This window comes from Erpetoichthys calabaricus, chromosome 11, assembly GCF_900747795.2.
Source record: "Erpetoichthys calabaricus chromosome 11, fErpCal1.3, whole genome shotgun sequence".
NCBI classification, from domain to species: domain Eukaryota; kingdom Metazoa; phylum Chordata; class Cladistia; order Polypteriformes; family Polypteridae; genus Erpetoichthys; species Erpetoichthys calabaricus.
Window position 1 is genome coordinate 33,392,819 of NC_041404.2, and position 20,484 is coordinate 33,413,302.

The window sequence follows — 20,484 nt, forward strand, 5'->3', positions numbered from 1 at the left end:
ATGACAAGAAACTGGATGCATCAGTAAAAGCTGAAATGGCGGTGTTTCAGAGCAACGGCATGTGCGGGCGTTATTTAGGACAAGTATATCAGTATCTGATGAATGTGCTGCCTACTTCAGTGGAGGCAGAGCGTGCTTTCTCAGCGGCTGGCGTACTCTGCACGAAGGTGCGCTCTTGCCTGGATGACCGCATGCTCGACATGTTCTTTCTACGCTCTTATTACCGCAACTAACTAGATACATGTACTTATATGACAGCATGAACTGCTTGTAGATAAGAGTAGTCCTTTATTGGTGTCAGCATATTGCAGTAGTTTAATTAAAAATAAGTGTCGGTTGTTCTAAAACCCTACACATGTGAGATGCCCGTGCACTGTGTCATCCCCAGGATTCCCGGAATGACATGTGGAATTCCTGAATTCCTGGGAATGGATAAACCCATCTGGGAATGGATTCCCTAACGTAGAAGCCTTATATTTTATAAAATAAAGTGTTACCTTTGGTAATTTTATTACTAAACTGTGGACCACAGGTGTTACCTGTACATTTTTTGAAATGTGTTCTGTGATGTGACTTGTTGATTTTCATCAAGCTGAATGTTTGCTTGCTCATGTAAGTCAAATGAAATAACGTCAGTGTATTTGGTTCTGCTTGTTGAATGTGGGGAAACTCTGCCTTTTTCAGAGATGTGTAGAATTATTCCAGCTTTACAGAGTGAAATAGTTCTTCAGAGCTGCATTCTAGCTTAATCAGCTTCAACTGCACTTCTTGTGCTGATATCTCATAGTAAAATTAGAGGGTATGACATTAGTGTTAGAGACCCCTCTTGTCAGTTTTGTCTTATTTAGTGAAATGACAAGAAGTTCCTTACGCAGGTCTATAAGGAACTTGTACCATTGTGCTGGCATTTGTGACACATCTACTGCCCCAAGAGTGAAAAATACATGAACGAGTGGTTTATTATCTGTTTTAAGAACGAGGTGAGCATGGGTGTAATTTTGAAACAAAGACGCTTTTTCTTTGCCTTTTTTACATTAAGTGAGTGAGAGTGTTCACAACAAGTGCAAAGTCACAGAGACAGTCTAAATAAATCTGATTGTTGGGAAGTTCTTAGCTTTCCCTATGTTCTCAAAAAAAGGTGATTTTTCTCTTTCAGCTCCTAGAATTGTCTAGGTTAAGAGAATGAACTTTAGAAAAATATATCTAGTCATGATGATCTGTGCCAATTTCTTCGAGTAAATGAATGAAGTGATGGTGTTTAAGCCCCTCTACTTATACAAAGTTCACAAGTTTTACAGTAGCTTTCCCATCATTATCAAGGCCGAACACTGTTTTCTTCTGGGCATCTTGGTGAATGATACATATTTGTTCCAGGATCATTTCCCTTCACTTTTTACAGAATTCTCTTCATTAATCAAGCATTTTTCATGGTTAGGACCATCTGTTGCAACATTTACTAATTTTGTTCCATGTTACTTCATTGAGTCAATACAACTAGACACCATGTCACACAAGAAATAGCCCATGGGTGTTTCTTTAATAGACTCCATTAATAAAAGTTCTATGTCATTTCCAAGCTGTCATTAATTCCCCTGACAAAATGTAGAAGTTTTACAGTGTCCTTCGTATCAGTACTTTATCTATTACAATTGAATATAATGTCATTTTTTTATTTCCTTGCTCAACATACAGTACAAGTTTACTGGGGTCCAACAGGTATCTTTTTCTGTGTGATAGGCCTATTTTCACAAATTTGCTGTTTTTCATTGGACAAAGCTTCTCCACAGTTTCTATCAAATATTCCCAAATATTTGAGAATGAGAATGACTTGCTTTTTTCTTTAGGAATTTTACTGTATATGTAAGCAGGAGATTGCCTCTAGGGTAGTAGTAGAAGCACAGAAAAGAATTTGGTTGATCTTGTAAACTAATGTATAATATGGAAGCTGTGTTAATTCACCCCTTGTATAAGAGATTGCTTGCATAGTTAGAATGTTTGATAGAAAAATATCAATTGAGAGCTTTTCTTTGAACGCTAACAGTTTCCTTACATATTATTCCAAGCTTTGTAAAAGTATTTCTTTGTTAGATACTTTGCAGTCACTGTCAATTTTCTGTTGCTCCACTGTGCAAATTTTGGCACATGTTTCCTCACAATATGTCTTCACCCACTCTAACTGATTAATGAAGTTGTTAATAGTGTTTGTGTGCCATCTAATGGCAAGAATAATGAAATATTAACAAAAAATAGCATCAAACAATGCGGAATGTTGACTAATTTATTTTTGACTGTTGACTATTTTTGCAGAGCTATAGCACATGTCCCTGGTGCATTTGGCTTAGTATGTGCAAGTATTTTCCAATGAATATGAAGAAGTGGCATTCCATTCAGGGTTGACTGCTGTCTTTTATTCGGGATAGATAGATAAATTATTGGATATATAGGCATCTGAAAATCTGAAACTAAAAGTAATAAAACGTTAGTGTCAGAAAAAATATTAAAGTCAAACTAAGAAAGGGATAAATGCCAATTTGAATAGGATTTCTCAACAAATCACAATAAATTAACAAACGTTGAGTACTGCCGTAGATAGATAGTATAATTTTGAGGTGGGTTCTTGTAAAATTCAATGCAAGTATATGTTTTATGTCTCACTCTGTGCAGATGTATTTACTTTCTAAAATATGATTTCTTCAGTGTTGTGCTATCATACGGCTTAAGTTAAATTACACTTTGCATTTAGCTATAAGTGATAATTGCACTCTGCATTTAGCTGTTTATGATACATAACTGAAAGATTACTGCCAGCAGTAATATTCCACTTTTTCTTTTAACACTGTGCTGCATTATACTTTTTCAGGTGGTCATTGACTTCTCTTCACCTAACATTGCCAAAGAGATGCATGTAGGTCACCTTAGGTCGACAATCATTGGTGAAAGCATGTCTCGGCTCTTTGAGTTTTTAGGGCACGATGTTTTAAGGTATGTATTAACAAATCAGTAGTGGCCTTTAATATATCTTTGTGTCTTGCTACAGATATGTTCAAATTCTGTGAACCGTAAGGTCCAAGATGTTGTCTGGCATTTGATAGAAGCTTTTAGCAAAGTAGTTGGTGCTTAAAAAATACATTTGTAATGAAAACATTGCATTTAAGTCTACAGAAATGTTTTCTGATATTCTGATCAGGTTTTTATGAAAAGTTACATTTCAAAAATGGTGACCCGAATACTTGGTGCATTCATTAACAAGTCGTATATGTATACAGTAAACTGTGAGTGAATAGTAGGATCAGTCATATCCTGTATGCCATTATTCTTGTTATTTTTTTTTAAATTGTAGAATTCGTCTTATCTGTGTTTTTTTGATTGTTTGGTAAATAAATAATTACAGTTTTGTAATATTTTCTAATCTATATTTTCTAAATATTTTCTAATCTAGTAATACAACTAGATAGCATGAAATGAAAATGCTAAAAGAATTAGTCGGGTGTTTCTTTAATTGATGTCGCATGTTCTTTTTTTTGATTTTCTTGTAGGCTAAACCATGTGGGGGATTGGGGTACCCAGTTCGGTATGTTGATAGCACACCTTCAGGAGAAATTTCCAAATTACTTGACTGTATCTCCACCCATTGGAGATCTCCAAGCTTTTTACAAAGTAATTTCAGTTTATTTTTGTTTAAGTCATATTTGAAAAGTGAGAAACATGTTCTTTTTTTATTTAGTTTTATAAGAATGGCATAATGCTACAATAATGACACATCTTTATGATACGCAAAAATAACTTTGTATCTGTCATAACTGTTGCTCTTGTTAAAAATACTGACTTGCCACACAACTATGCTGACTTATACTCTACTTTGCTTCATTCTGTGTAGTTTTTTGTAGCACAGAGAGTTGCTTGATGAGACTTTTCCACTGCACATCTGTTTCCATCCTGTTTAGTAGCAGAAGAGAATAGTGTTTGGGTTTGTCCATACTTGTAGGAGAGCAACTAGTTTTTCAGTGCTAGTTAACTGTTCATTTCAGTTGAACCTGAGGTAAAACAGGAGTTAGCTAATAACAAACCAATGGTGCACATTTCTGATGCTTTTTTTTTTGTAAAAATAAAAATCAGTTTGGTTTTTAAACTTTTCGAGAGACAAAGTATAAATTAGTAGTGCATCATCTGTTAATTCCAAAATGGCAGTCGGCTATGATCCAACAACTCCTGTTCCACATAGTGTGAATATAGTTTATTTCCAAATACTGTAGATCTGGTGAACTGTGTCAAGACAGCAAACATGCTAAAATGAAAAGAAAGTCCATGCTGAAAAAGTGGTAAATGAAAAATTCAGCTTTTTAGTATTATACAAGTACAAAATGAAGAACTGATAAGCAGCATCCTGTTAACAATGGTTTAGGAAAATGCAGTCCTCTGTGTTTTAAAAATAGATGTTTCATAAACTTTGCTCTGGTAGATATCACAGGGCTTTAGTCTCTTGAGTATTTTTTTTTTTACACATTATACATTTTAAACTTGTTTCATTACTGTCAGTAGAGTTTTTTATTGCATTTTAAAACATACCAGTCTCTTAACAACTATCGGATAGTAACATATACAAGGCTGCCCACAGAATTCTTAGGCCTTCTGTGGAGCCATACACTTCAGAAGGAAATGGTCGTTGCCACAGTGTAAAACTGGAGCACTATTTTGATTTAGATTGCATCTGAAGTGTTTTTTGAGACTCTTGTTTCTAGCTCAAAACCTGAAAATATTTAATGGTTTTCAACCTTTATATAACACTTCACAAATTAAATTTAGTGTAAAAAATATTCTCCTGATTCATCTGTAAGAATTTAGCTGGTTCTAGAGTATGTGGTTATTCATGCAGCTTTATGATGTTTGTTATAGTTTTATCTAAATTATTCATATACATTTAAAAGAAGTGGCTTCAGTACTGATTCCTATTAATTTTCCTCAGTTCTTCTTAAAACACTAGTTAACATTTAATTCAGTCATTTCTAATCATGTGACTAATGACGTACAGTATAAGAAGTCCACTATAGGAGGCATTGCTGGGTTTCTGTTCTACCAGTTCAAAAATCAGTGTTAAGATCATGCTGTTTATTCAACTTATTTCTTAGTTTAATGGCATATCATTGCTGTCAGTTTATGAAGTGAGGGATTCAGGCTGTGTGTGTGTATGTATATGCGTGTTTTATTATTTCTCTAATAAATGCCTGTAGATGTTTGTTAAGGCTGGTGCCTAAAGTCAGCTCATCACGACTCACTTTGACCGTAATAGTAAGGAGAAGAACTTAAAATCCCTCTGGCTTCATTTCTGACAAAAAGACTCGAACCAGACCTCTTCAGGTATCCTGATACAAACTGAAATGAAGATGCTAAAGTGCATCAGGTATTCTGGAGTGCATCATTCATAATGAAATCCTTGTTTCATAAAATTCAGTACCATTTTGTGGCCCACTTAATGTAATTCTGAGTTATTATTTGCAAAATTGTAAGTTTTCGTCTACAATATAAAAGTAATGTACAAGGTACTAGTAATAACAACATATTTGAATAGATTGCAAAGTTTACGAATGATTCAGGAAATCATGTCTGTCTTTTGGGTACACAAAATTAATGACTATTAAATTGTCAGTTTTAAGTAGCCTGTACTCCTTACTAACATTAAATCTGATGTTATGTCTATACTAAAAATTTTATTAGGAATCCAAGACACGTTTTGATAATGAGGAAGAGTTTAAGAAACGGGCATATCAGTGTGTTGTGAAGCTACAAAGTAAAGAACCTGATTTCATTAAAGCATGGAATTTAATTTGTGATGTTTCAAGGAAAGGTGAGTACTAGAAACATATTTTAATTTAAAAAGTATTAATTTTCTTGAGTATGGCACAATTTGTCTGGCTTACTCCAGAATCTTCTCAGTCCCCACTAATAGTGATTTGTTTCACACAATGCCTAACACTGCAGTTCACAGGGCTTGTCATTTGGCAAACAGTAAGCCCAGTTGTGTGCAGTTGTGATGAATTAAATTATCCTACCTGAGTGAGTTTGCGTGGAGATGGACTGGTAAGTGACTGTTCCAGAGTTGAGTTCTGGCTGAACCTGGTGCTGTGTGGAGACCCCTAGTTAGATTTAGCAAGTTCAGAAATCGACAGGTTTGTAAAGAGTGACATTTGTGGGCCTTTGCATAGTTATACATGTAAGGCTTCTGAAAATAGTAAACAATGGTAAACAGGAGAATTATTGAACACAAGTGCAGTACCTGTCTTTTTTCCAATTTGTTAATAAATTGGATAGATATTTACATTTTTATTTGTTAGCAAGTTTTATTGGAGGATTTTATATTATATAATGTCGCTTTCTTTTGTATAGTGGAAGCACCCAGGAAATTTATATTTGACTAAAAATTTGATCTAGATTTACAAAAAGACATTTTTTGTTATTAAAGTGCAAAATGTCAAATCAGGCATATGCTTTAAACATAAAGTTATCAAAAGCATTTTTTTCTGTATTTTATTACAAGCTATTGGGTTTGTGAACTAAGCAATTTGGGATCTGTAATGATGTAATCTGTGATAATCCCACACCTTATTTGCTGTCTACTATTCGTGGTGAACATCACAGCAGAAACAGTCTGAGCAGGGCACACACCAAGCTTCTCCAGCCCTGGCAGCTGTCGTCTCCTCCTCCTCCTCCTCCTATGGAATTACCAGCTTTTCTTAGGCCTGCTGAGACATATAAACCATTCTCTTCTCTGAGTCTCTGCCTAGTGATTTAATGCCTGATTTAAATTCCTTGACACATTTGTGTTTACGACATTGACATATCAGATGGATCAAAATCACATTTTTTACTTTATATACAGTTTAATTATAATATAACTTTATACTTTATAATACAATAATATATAAAACTGTACTTAACTGGAAAATTAATACCCAATAAGCAGTACGAATCACCGCTTATACCAGTCATGTGTTGTATATTTTTCTAGTAGGAATTAATTCTCTGTGCCTAATGTTGAACATTGAGTGTGTTTTATTCTTGTAACCCTCTTACAAGAGCGATTTTAATATGAATGGAGAGGAGCATAGCTGCTTTCTATTTCATATTGTTGCTGCATTTTCCAGAGGCTGAACAGCCAAAATTATAAGGAAAAATTTGATACCCAAAAAGGACTTTGATTTTTATTTTCACACTATGTGACTACTTTTGCATCATGGCTTACTAGAAATGAGAGGGTATCATACACCTCTCTCTCACACCATATTGCAGCAGGTGAGGGTGCTTCTGCAAGGAGGAATCTTTCACAGAGGAGGTCCATCAAAATGTATAACAAAGCAGGCCTAGTTAAGAAAAACCATGTAAAAGCACAGATTAAAAATATTTTTTTATCCCATATATCTCATTAGTGTTGTTTTGTACAGTCTTATTAAAAACAAAATGGATAAAAGTGAAAACAGTAATTTTTTTAATCTTGCTGGGAATGCTGGGAAGCTCCTTCACATAGTTTTAAGGCTTTTGAAGTGAAAGCAGGACTCTTGACAAGTGAAGTACAATCCCGTGTAAAGGGGCTTCCTGTTTGTGGACTACTTTTCATTTTCCAAAGGTATTTCCTTAACAATACTGGAACAAAAAATTCATGGCATTTTGCACATTGTGAAAATATGACTGGATGGCTTGACACGTGTATTATGCAGCACAAGTAGTGTGAGATTTTTTATGGGTGTTTTTGACATGTTTGCATTGGTCACAATATGGTCCCGTTCTGTCAGAAATGTTCTGTCCATTCTTCTTGGAAACACAAGATTAAACATTTTGCTCAGCCATCCCTACAAACTAAATGGGGTAACATATAAAAAATCATTTTTGGGTGGAGTATTCTTTTAAAATGTAGGTTAATGATTTTTTTTCTCTACAAATATATACAGAATTTATTATGGATGCATTTTGTCCAGTCACATTCTGTCTTAAAATATAGAATGGTCTATTTGCCTTACAAAGAAATATATTAATAATCCATTGCACAGCACTGGAGGATTTAAATGGCAGATAATTTTTTGTGTTGTAAGATTTAAATTAATTTTCAGAAGTACTTTATACTTATGGTAGTGATATTAGTAATGAAACAGCGAACCCTCTTTCATTCTTCAAAATTGTATTTTACGGTTTCCAGAATTCCAGAAAGTATATGATTGTTTGGATATCACATTAATTGAAAGAGGCGAATCATTTTATCAAGATATGATGACAGACGTGGTCAAAGAATTTGAAGAGAAAGGTAATTATTTTAAACATAATAAATGTGTGTTGTCATATATTTTAGATAGATAGATAGATAGATACTATTTTGTTAAAAGATGTGGATTATCACTGTATTTCATGAGATGCCTTTTGAAAAATGTTAGGTTCTGAACATTGTTTTGTTATGTATTGTGCCAGCATGTACAAGTATGCATTCATAATAAAAATGTTAATAATTTATGTAAATTGTCTATATACTTAGCATTCACTTGTACTTTTTCTTTCCATTCAGGGCTTGTTGAGGTTGATGATGGACGTAAAGTGGTGTTTCCCCCAGGTTGTAGTATCCCTTTAACAATAGAAAAATCAGATGGTGGATATACTTATGACACTTCAGATTTAGCAGCACTGAAGCAGAGAATTTTTGATGAAAAAGCAGATATTATCATATACGTCACGGACAGTGGACAGGTGAGAATATGTATATGAAGACCTTGTAGTTACTGATTTTTTTTATATATATATATGCATTGAAAGCCATAATTTCTTACCCAAATAATAACCGATATCTGGTAGAACTGAGCATCCAGCCTACGTTTTGTTTAATTTTCGTACAGGCTTATAGTGATCTTGAATATATTACTAAGCAAGTGACACCTTCACTCTTTATCCTGTTTTCTTGTTTTTGAGTGTAATACATAAAGATATGGTCTGTTATAATGTTCTGGCAAAAACAGAACTACCATACAGGTACTATGATACAATAAAATCTTAACACTTGCATCACAATACAAACTATTAGTATTTACAGTATTCTTTTGAAACATTAGGACTTATTTTCACTATAAATAGCATTGTTTTATTACCAGTTATTTGACTGAATGGTGAAATCATTTTGTTGTAGGCAAAAATGTGTCACTTTCTTCCAATAAACAAACAAAAACAATTCTGTTCCTCTTAAAAATATTTTAGATTGTGGTTTTGGATTAAAGTATGTCAGCAGTCTCCTCAGTAAGACTTGTGAGTCTTTTTTTCGTGATCAATTTTTATTTATTTATCACAACTTATACAAAAAATGCGTTGCCAGTCATATTATTTCATAAAATAAAATTAAACCCATAACTCCACTCACCCACCTGTAAATATAAAGGATAAATTTTATCAAGTCCAATCTCCCTCCAAAACCCCCCCTGCCCCACCTGTGAGTGTTAAAATAATTATCAAGCCTTAGTATACAAAGCAAAAGATGCTGAATTCTATTCCTTTGTAAAATATTAGTAAACGTTCAGTTTTAATTAACTACTGAGACATTAACCATGGTGGGTGGCAGGGAGAGACGTTCCATGACAATTTTCTTAAACTGTTACTTTTATTAGTTTTACCTTTGTTTGTTATCCACAGGAACTTGCAAACACTTCCATTAAGTATAATGTGTAATTTCATCTGAGGATTCAATCTTCTCTGCTTTCTTTTTGTAAATACTGTATCTATTTGTGGATTCTGAATAATAGTTTTTAGTGTGTTGCTGTATTTGACTTTAAAATTACCTGCTTGCAAACTGCAAGTTTCATGTTGAGCTCTTTCTTCACTGTCATATGGTGAAAACCAAAATAAACACACATGCTTAACATATATGTGGGATTGGCATTTGGCAAGAATATCAGCAGCAGCACATCTGTTGGAATTGTAGAAGAAATGCATTTTGTTAAGCAAGTACCAGTATAATGTTCTACATTACAACCAATGTCATGCTGTAAATGCTAGCACCGAAGCATTCATGGATCCCAATATCTGCACTTTTAAAAAAATGCACATACTTGTCCTGAGTAGTACTGAGTACAGATGGAAGCCGGGCGTCATTTATCTGTTTGGAATAAAGGGTGAATTCCCAGTGCCAGGCCATTGTAGGGGTGTGAGCACAAGCCAAGGCTGTTTAGCTGATAACATTTCCTTTATCATCTTTGTTGCGGTTCATATACCTCTGGTATTAGAAAACCTACAAACTGAAAACCAATCTTGGATATATTAGTCAAATGGTAGATAGTTTATTCTGTAAAGTTTGGAAGGTTATGGTTCTACAGTAGAATCCTGAGTCCTCTTGTTGATTGTCCATGTTTTTTCTCCAGGTATTCTGGCTTAATACAAAGACGTGGAGTTAACATTTATTGGTAATTTCCGCTGTGTGAGTGGGTACTGTATGGACTGGTGCCCCATCTAGTATTTGTTCTTGTATTATATCCCATGCTGCTGGAATAGTCATCTGTCACCCCTTGAGTATAAATCAGATTAAGTGGGTTTGAAAATGTTATATATCATGTCCGAGTTACTGTGTTTTTGTGGTGGTGAATTTTAAAAAACTTATTTTCTTGTAATCTAAAAATGTGTATTAAACACATTAGAATTATTCAGAATCCTTAGTGTTTAATAATCGTCACTGCAGTCAGTACATGCTTTCAGACTGGTTTTTAATGACATTTTCTTTTTGAATGTGCAGAGTGCTCTTTATTGTGTGACATTTAGTGGCACATAAACATTTTTGTACTTTGTTAAATATTTTCCCATACTAGGCTGTGCACTTCCAGTTGGTGTTTGCTGCTGCCCAGAAGATTGGTTGGTATGATCCCAAAATAACACGAGTAGAACATGCAGGTTTTGGAGTCGTATTAGGTGAAGACAAGTAAGTTAACACAGTGCAGTAGCCATGTAAAGAGGATCACAATGTACTACTGCTGACTGCTTGGCATTTTGTTGGATTCTAGGAAAAAATTTAAAACCCGGTCAGGAGATACAGTTCGCTTGATGGATTTGCTGGAAGAAGGCCTTAAAAGATGCATGGACAAGTTGAAAGAAAAAGAAAGGGACAAGGTGAGTCACCATTTCATTTTGACCAATTGTTGTCTATTGAACAATCTCGGGTGTAGAAACTCAGTGTGTCAGTTCAGATTATGGTGTATGATACTCCAGGGCTAGTGTCCTCTTATACTAATATATTTATATCTATATAAATTTATATCTATATAATATATATTGTGGAGACCAGCCTCGACACAGACAGGCAGACACCAATGGTTTAATCACCACAACGCGTTTATTCATATTTACAATATGTACACTACCACGCACAACCCAGTGCCCCTGCACCACACACCCTCAGTCTGGGCCTCTTCACTGCCCAGCCTTCCTTCACCGCCTCCACTCCTCTCCTCCAAGCTTCGTCCTCTTCCAACCGACTCCAGCTGATGAATGGAGGGAGGCGGCCTCTTTTAAGTACACCTGGACGTGTTCCAGGTGTCTCCTGACAAGCTTCCTGCAGCACTTCCTGGTGTGGCGGAAGTGCCGCACGAGCACCCAGAAGCACTCCGTTTGTCCCTGGTTTTCCTTCCGCCAGCACCTCCGGGTGTGGCGGAAGTGCTGACGTCCAGGGCTTCTCACGCGTCCGGGTGACCACGAGCCCCTATAGGGTTGAGCTTCCATACTCCGTTCCCATGGTCCCCATACAAACCAGGGCAGCTGCTCTCTCGTAGTCCAGAGGAGGTGTAGTCTCTCTCCCGGTCCTTCCATAATATATTCACTTATGCTGAGTAGTTAAGTGGGTGAGTGCACGAGAGATGGACTAGCACAAGTTTTTTCCTCGCCTTATTCCTAATGCTGCTGACAAGGGCTCAGTCTCACTGCTCCTACAAATTGGAACAGGAAAGTGTGAGATCATTTTTGTATGTAATATTCAAAGTATGTGTTTTCCAAATGCTTTTTCATAATGTGTGTCATGAAGCAGTTTTATTGATAATTTCATGTGCCTTTTCATGTAAAGAATGGGATTCTCAGTGTAGAAGGATAGATGCCAAGACAATGCATTAATGAAAAGCAAAGAATGTGAGCTTGGAAAGATAATGAGTATCCTTCTATTTGGAAGCTAAAGTCAGGAAATAAATTTAATTGGCTAAAAGCATGGATTCTCTGTATTAAGTTTAAACAGGACACATTTATAAAAATCTGGTTTGAGTAAAGGATATTTAATTTGCAGCTAAGAGCACTCAGTAAATGTTAAGCATTAAATTAATTTTGCTTATTTATTCTTTTTTTTCTCCAGAATTCTCCATTTTGTTTATGTATTATTTTCTTTCATCTTTATAGTCTGGATAAATTATTTCATTGCACATTCAGAAGAATTAAATATGGCCACCTAGTAAAATATACCTTGTGATAGTAAAGTTTACTGCTTTTATAGAATAGATGGTGTAATGGTATAAAATGTGACTTGTTACTAAAACATATTTAAATTATACGTTTTAGTTGGAGACCACTCATAACCAAAATCTTTAGTAACTAATTCTTTTAAATTCTACAGAATCATTTGCCTGCCTTTAAAAATCAATTTTACAAGTTAGTCACTGTTACTAAATACTGTTTTTCCATAGGTGTTAACACCAGAAGAACTGAACGCAGCCCAGAAAGCTGTTGCATTTGGTTGCATTAAATATGCTGATTTGTCACATAACCGAATAAATGATTATGTCTTTTCATTTGACAAAATGCTTGATGATCGTGGGAATACAGCTGCCTATTTACTATATGCTTTTACCAGGATAAGGTGAGACATTTTTATGTTTTAAAATGTAAAACATTTTTTGTATATCTGTATAAAGACTACCTGGCAGTGCTTTCATTATGTAATTGCATAAATCAAAATAATTTTTTTTTTCATTTTCCTCTAATTAATCAATATGAAGATTTTTTTTTTTTTTACAGAACAAAGCACCTTTAATAAGTAAAATTAGATGTAGTGTAATAAACCTAGAAAAACAACATTTTTCAACTTTTATTCTTATGTTTATGTTAATGCATTTTCTTATGCACTCATCCTCTCAAACATCTTGTAGTTTATTTTGTCAGTATTATTTTCTCCTAATTTTTCTCTTTTAATCTTTAACTGCTGGTGTTCTGAGGGTTTTCGATCTGTAGATGCAATGAGGACCATGAAGACATAATTATGTTAAGCTGTCACTCAGTTTATGGAAAGTCAGTGAAACCTGACCAGACTCTTCTCAACAGTGTAATGTGCTCTGAAAAGCCCACAAAGGTCTTAAAACAAACTAACTTACAACAACACAATTTTATACTTTTTAAATATGAAAAGTAATTTCCAAAACCTAAACAGCAACCTTAATCTAAGAATATAATTCTGAACGCTGAACTAACTATATGGAAACACTGTTTAATCTTGAATATTCAGCACCTGAGTTGAGATAGTTTTCACTTCATTAGGCTTTCTCAGATTTTCAAAGGTAAAACACCTTTTTCAAGATAATGCAACAATACAGGATATTCTCTTCCATCCATAAAATGTGTCCTGTTCTCTTTGAAAAAATGCACTTTATTACAAATAAGTACCATATCTATAAGACACATGTACTTGGATCAAAGGGGCAGAGAACTTCAAAGTGAAGCAAGCACTTCTGTTTTTGTAATGAAATTGGCCTTCACATAAAGTGCAACAAGATCAACAATTCAGATTTTTTTTAAACAAAGCTAATATCTTACAGTAAACCATCTGGACAATTCCTCTACTAGAAGCTCTCTCAGTATTTGACAAGTGTAGGAAATGAATTTATTAATGAATGAATTGTGCTTCTTAATGGTCAGACATGAATAGAATTGTTTTTGCAACGATAATAACACTTTTATCAACTCAGGTAAAGTTTTTGAGCTTGTAATTGGAAAAAAAAAAACCTCAGTAAAATTGATAGACAAAATGTCTTCTGTGATGCCCTCTGCTTGTGAAAGTAATCAAAGAATATTTAATTGCAGAGAAAATAACATCCCTTGCAAGAGACTTTTTTTGGGATGCTAATAGATTTTGAGTAAATAATACTGTAAATATTCAGATTTCCTCAGGCTATGCACAGGCAAACATTTCCTGCCTCACATGCTATACCTGATTTTTTTTTTCTTTATTATAAGGCTTCATGGGAGTAATGATTATGTGCATGAGTCCATCATGTCTCCCTGTCCAGGGTTGCTGCTGGCTAAAACTGGTTTAAGAATTTTATTTTATGTTACTGTCCAGTGTTGCACACTCTGTAAAAGTTACTGTAATGCACTGAGGTTAACCAACTCATTCCTTGATTACCTGAGTAACTTCTGAGTTTCTTGATTATTTCAGATTTCAGGTTCGTGTTAGTCCACTATTCTTGTCTCAGCTTAAAAATTTTCTGTACAGAACTTATTTTAGAATTCTTGCAAATTTATGATAAAAATTAATTTGCATTTATTTGTTGTCATATTAATTATTTTTATCACATCTGATGTATTTTGTGTTGCTTATTCATTCATGAGTTCTCAGGGTGCATGTCTCCCATTCAAAGCTGTTTGAATGTAATTTGTTTTCAATAAGGTGCTACTCTTTTAGTTTAGCCTAAATTTTCACTTAATGCTACAGCAGTGCAAAATTGTACAAAGTTATTTAACAAGGAAAGAGTTACAACTACTGTTTTTATTCATAAAATTATTTTGACATCGTTGACGTCAATGAATGAAGTAATATTTTCTGTGTCAAAAAAAAGTTTTTTTTGTTCATGTAAGTGTTTTTCTTTTGTGTGAAATTTCTTTATGGATTTCTTTACAAGTATTATGTTAACAGCAATATATGAAAGGCCACGTATTCTTTTTGCAAAACTGAACAATCTCTCTCTTTGGCCAGGTCCATCGCACGACTTGCCAACATTGAAGAATCTGCACTCCGCAAAGCAGCAGAGAACTGTGTCGTAGTCCTGGACCATGAGAAAGAGTGGAAGCTTGGGAAATGCATTTTAAGATTCCCCGAGATCTTGCAGAAGATTGTGGATGACTTGCTCCTCCACACCCTTAGTGATTATTTATATGAGTTGGCTACCACCTTCACTGAATTCTATGATAACTGCTACTGTGTTGAGAAGGACAGACAAACTGGTATGGGTCATTTTAACATCTTTTTTTTTTTTTTTTTTTTGCTTTACTAGTTCCATTTTATTTAGTATGCTAGCATCCACTTCTTTGTCTATTTTAATTTCAACTTTTGCCCAGTAATTTGAAAATATTAACGTACATTGTGGTAAGCCATATTTTAAAGATAGTATATTGTGCCCTGTTTTTATATATTGACTCAGGTCAAATTCACAAAAAGCCACAGTATTTATTTTTATTTATTTGAATGTACTGTGTGTATATACACTCACTGATCAGATTATTAGGAACACCTGTACCACCTGTCTTTCCATGTGATTATCTAATCAGCCAATCATGTAGCAGCAGCATAATGCATTAAATCATGCAGGTACAGGTCAAGTATTTCAGTTAATGTTCACATCAAACACCAGAGTTTGGAAAAAATGTGATCTCCGTGATTTCAACCGTGCAATGATGATGCCAGACAGACTGGATTGAGTATTTCTGGAACTGCTGATCTCCTGGGATTTTCATGCACAGTAGTCTCTTGAGCTTACTCAGAACTGTGGACGGAAATGCCTTATCGTTGAGAGAGGTCACAGGAGAATGGCCAGGCTAGTTAGAGCTGACGGAATGCTACATTTCAGTGTTTTTCAGGGTCTTTCGTAGTCACCAGATCAGAATCCAGTAGAACATCTTTGGTGAAACTGGAGAGGGACAGGACGAGAGTTATCTTGCTAATCTGCAGAAACTGTGTGATGTAATCCTGTCCACATGGTCCAGATGCTTTTGAACCCCTTGTTTAGATTCAGGAACACCCACAACAACAAATAGAAAATATAAATGCTTAAAATATTAATGCTCAATACATTTACTCTAGATTTCAAAATGCCACAACTACATTCTCTTGTGCCTACACCCTGAATCCATTTCTTGAAATTTGCCACACTTCCTGTCTGCCAGAGGGCTCATATAATTCTGTCAATGACCATTTAAAGCACAGTGAGAACTGGCAGGTGCTAGCCTGTTATACATCCAACCACAAGTTATTTTTGAGGTCAGTACCAGAGCTGTTTTGTGTATCATGAGATACTCATGAGAACATGCTATGGAGACCACTGGGAAGCTTGGTGCATTGCATTCTTGCTCTACAAGTGAAGTTAGTGTCAGCGTTGTCTCTTCTTTGTTCCTCCTAAAATTTGACTTGCTGGTTAGAAAAGACTTTCTATTGCTTACTTTTGGCACACATAGATTTATCAGTCTTGCCATTATTGCTTGGTTTTGCCTTGCATGCCCTGTAGCCTTCATCGACTGAGTAACTGGTTGTCTTGAAGGAGAGCTACACGCAGTGGTTGTTCTCCGTATCTCATACTAGATTACTGCAACCTCTTTTCTTTTTTATTAAGCAGTGTGACTTGTGCTCCTATTGGAGCACCCCCTCAGAAATAATGAGAGAGATCTCTTGAACTTAATATTTTGTCTGAAAATGTGTCTTCCAGTGAAATAGTCTTGTTAATGGTAAATTTAATTTAATCAAAGTTAAATGTGACCATAATCAAATGTTTGACACATTCGGTTTTGTAGAATTTGCCAGCTGCTCTGTTTTTTTAGGAAGGAGAAAAACAATGGTTCACATGTTTGATATTAAAACTTTTTTTTTTTAATATTTTCATGTTTTCTCAAATTTTTTTCATTTTCCAAACCTATTTTTTCTATTACTTTATATAAGAAAAAAATAAAAAAACTACATGTGCATTCACCTGCATTGTCACCTGTGAAACAGCAGGTGGCAGTATCAACATACTATATAAGGACATGGCTTTGGTTTGCTGTTTCTGTGTTGTGTTTGCAGATTGTCAGGTGAGATATGGAGCAAAATATGAATAGTAAATGTAAAAATCAAACTACATATATTCATAATTTTATTAAAAAAAAATAAAATCTGGTTGTATGTAGCACAGTCACATTACTAAGGAAAATTGAGTTAGATGAACTGGGGATGGAGCAGAGGTTTTTCTGTATAACTAACTCATTTCTTTGCTGTTGTACATTACATATTTACAATTTACACTAAGCTAATTTTACCAAACACCTGTGAATGGCATATGCAATATAAAAATACTTACTGAGACATTACAATATTCTTGAGTTCTTATGTGAAGATTGCATTATAGTGATAGATTAGCCTAATTCTGATTACATCTAATTACATCTTGCCTGAAGAAGGGGCCTGAGTTTCCTCGAAAGCTTGCATATTGTAATCTTTTTAGTTAGCCAATAAAAGGTGTCATTTTGCTTGGCTTTTCTCTAATTCTGATAAAATTTTGTTTGTTAAATTTTTCAGAGGTTGATGGCTATGCCGTATTGTTTGCTTAAATTACGTTTTTTGTCTATCTAGGTGAGGTGGTGAAGGTAAATATGTGGCGAATGCTGCTGTGTGAAGCAACAGCAAGTGTCATGGCAAAGGGATTTGACATTTTGGGACTTAAGCCAGTCCAGAGGATGTAGCCCACCCTGTGTCTTCATTCAGCAAAAGCCACTTTTTCAGTGAGATTCTCCTCTTTTTATATTTGACAGAGTTTATATGGGGGTAACGTCATTTCATTTAAAGGAATATAACTCTTAATAATGTACTGTATTCTTTACACAACTCTGAAATAAAAAGATTTCTTTTCAGACATTGTGTTGTTAAAAAGTTATTTTTGTGTGTGTGTAGAAATTAAATGTGTGTTTCTGTCCTTCTCATCTGGTGACTTAACTCAATAGCACAGACCCGCTCCTAAGAGTTGTACTGCTTTGTTTTTGACTTGCTTTCTTTAGCAGTCAGTCTTAGTAAAACCTTCAAGGGATTTTCACTGAAGAAAATACTGTCAAGTTTATGAAAGTGTGTGTTTTTTTTTTTAAATGTAGTTAATCTCAGTTTGGCCAACTGGGGAAATCAACATGCTTATGCTTTTATATTGTTTTCTGCAATTTTGACTTTCCTAATGTATCAAAATCAACCAGTGGTGTCACAGAAAAAAGTTCTTAAAACTCTTAGTCTGTGTTGTGTTTTGGTGAAAACAGCAAATTTAAATTAATTAAATCTTCAGTAATTGTTGTTGAGGGTGTTTGTGGCAAAACTGGCAAATTTTTACTTTCTCTCTATTACTATATGCATGAAATATTCTTTTTCTGGAATAAAAATCAACTTTGGGTTTTCAACTGAAAAACGTGTTTTGATATCCCAAGTGTTTTGAGCAGTTCTGGAAAGTTTCTAAACATTTTAATTGAAACAAACCAAGAATAAGCAAAATTCATCTAGTTGACTTTGTAGCACTGCTACATGATTAACGTCGCCTTAAATGTCTTCTGTGCCGAGTCGTGTCTTTCATAGTGTTGCCCTGTTTACATGGTGTGTGTATGTCTGTGTAAATATTGTCCCCTGGAAACAAAGGGGGGAAGGATAACGCTGTGGAACCGTGGTCCCTCGTGATAGTTTGTCCTGTCAATCCCATCATTTGCATCTGGGCCATTTACTATTTAAACAGAAGGACGAAAAAAATCCCATCTACAACACTGACACTGCATTGCAGAACTAAGAGAGGCCATCGATCAAATCACCAACGCCTGACACTTTTCTAGCACAACAAGGTTCACAATAACTATTCATCCTCCGTTTTATCTCCTGGACTTTTATGTGTGTTTTGTGTTTCCATGCGTCTTATTTATTTCATGTTCAGTGTGGGGTCAAGGGAGGGTTTGTGTTGTATATTAGTATTTTTGCTGTACCTTTTTATTATTCTATTCTACCAGTCACTTTTGGGGGTGGGTGTGATGTGGGAGCTTTGGAAGGAGTGAATTTCTGTTGTTTTGTTTCTTATCATTAATTATGCACGTTATTATTTTACAAACTGTTTGCTTTATGATTATTTAACCATCGATTGGGGACATTTATTTGGAAGAAGTACAGCTTGTCAGGTCTAGCGTTCCTCAGCTTGCCAGACCACAGGTGTAGCTGCCGTTCCGGGTGAGTGGGTCGGCTGTTATGACTTGGAGATCAATAATTGTTCAAATTTAGGCAAAAAAAGTTATGTTTCATTACTTTAGTTACATTAATAGAAATTGTAAAAATTTTAATAGATTTGCTTTTAAAGTGGTCAAAATGTGAATGTGTTTTTGTGTGTAGATTGGTATATTTAAACCATGCACTGGATTTAGACCCCTTCACTTTCTGCACACTTTATTGCATTGTAGATTTAATTTTAAATGGATACGTTTGCTATTTTTTCCCATCAGTCTCCACTCAATAACCCATAATGACAAAGTGAAAACACGTTCTCAGAAAGGTTTACAAATTTATTAAATCAAAAACTAAAATCTTTTATTCATATAAGTATTCAGGCCTTTTACTTTAGCACTCTAAATTATGGTCAGGTGCATCCTGTTTGCTTTAATTCTGCTTTATGATGTTTCTAGAACTTGATTGGAGTCCACCTGTAGCCAAATGGAAATGACTGGACGTCATTTAGAAAGGCACACACACACCTAAGTATATGAGGTCCACCATTCACACTGCATGTCAGGACAAAATCCAAACTGGAAGGTCCAAGGAACTTTCTATAGACCTCCACGAACAAATTGTGGTGAGACACAGATCAAGACAAGGTTATAATAATATTTATAAAGTTATGAGTGTTCCCAGGAGCATAGTGGCTTCAGTAATCGTGGAATGGAAGAAGTTTGGAACCACCAGGGCTGGAAGAGTTGGCCATCCAGCCAGTACAACTAACCAGGAAAAAATGGCTTTGGCCAGGGAGGTGACCAAGAAGCGAATGGTCACTCTAACAAAGCTTGAGAAGTCCCCTGCTGACTTGGCTGAACCTGTTGAAAGGACACCAATATCAGCAGAAATCTATCAATCAGGTGTTCCTCGGCCCTAGAAATGCCCACAGTCCTGTGCAGTAGTGTGGATACACTTGTGGAGGTGATGAGTTCTCCTGTGTCTAGTGCTGTTTTGAATATTATCATTTTCTGGCTTTTTGTGACCCTTATGCTCTGTTTTTGGACTTCGCCTCTGAGTTTTCATATTGGGACTGTGATTACTTTGGATTGCAAATTTGGAAGGCATCATTTTTTTGTGGTCTTTGGAGCTTGTTGAACTGAGCATTTTTTGAATAATAAATATTTATAGTTATAAAGATTCTTCATTGTCCTTTGTGTGAAAAGCCAGGTTTTGATGGTTTTAACCACCTCTAGTTGGCATTTTTGAGTAGTTTTTTGGGGCTTACTGTGCTTTGGGACTCTCTAGCACATAAAATGAACCAC

The 20,484-nt window shown here is 35.0% G+C and overlaps 2 protein-coding genes across 2 annotated transcripts in view; both read left to right on the forward strand.

The window, feature by feature from the left end:
* rars1 (arginyl-tRNA synthetase 1) overlaps positions 1 to 17,855 on the forward strand; it is a 41,116-nt gene extending 23,261 nt beyond the window's left edge. Inside the window, exons 6-15 of the mRNA XM_028812928.2 lie at positions 2,861 to 2,982; positions 3,537 to 3,657; positions 5,713 to 5,842; positions 8,186 to 8,290; positions 8,546 to 8,724; positions 10,821 to 10,930; positions 11,013 to 11,118; positions 12,672 to 12,844; positions 14,954 to 15,201; positions 17,576 to 17,855. Coding sequence (XP_028668761.1) covers positions 2,861 to 2,982; positions 3,537 to 3,657; positions 5,713 to 5,842; positions 8,186 to 8,290; positions 8,546 to 8,724; positions 10,821 to 10,930; positions 11,013 to 11,118; positions 12,672 to 12,844; positions 14,954 to 15,201; positions 17,576 to 17,685 — 1,404 coding nt within the window. The 3' untranslated portion in view covers positions 17,686 to 17,855. The remainder of the gene's footprint in view (positions 1 to 2,860; positions 2,983 to 3,536; positions 3,658 to 5,712; positions 5,843 to 8,185; positions 8,291 to 8,545; positions 8,725 to 10,820; positions 10,931 to 11,012; positions 11,119 to 12,671; positions 12,845 to 14,953; positions 15,202 to 17,575) is intronic.
* wwc1 (WW and C2 domain containing 1) overlaps positions 1 to 20,484 on the forward strand; it is a 389,372-nt gene that overhangs the window by 96,172 nt on the left and 272,716 nt on the right. The window lies entirely within an intron of this gene.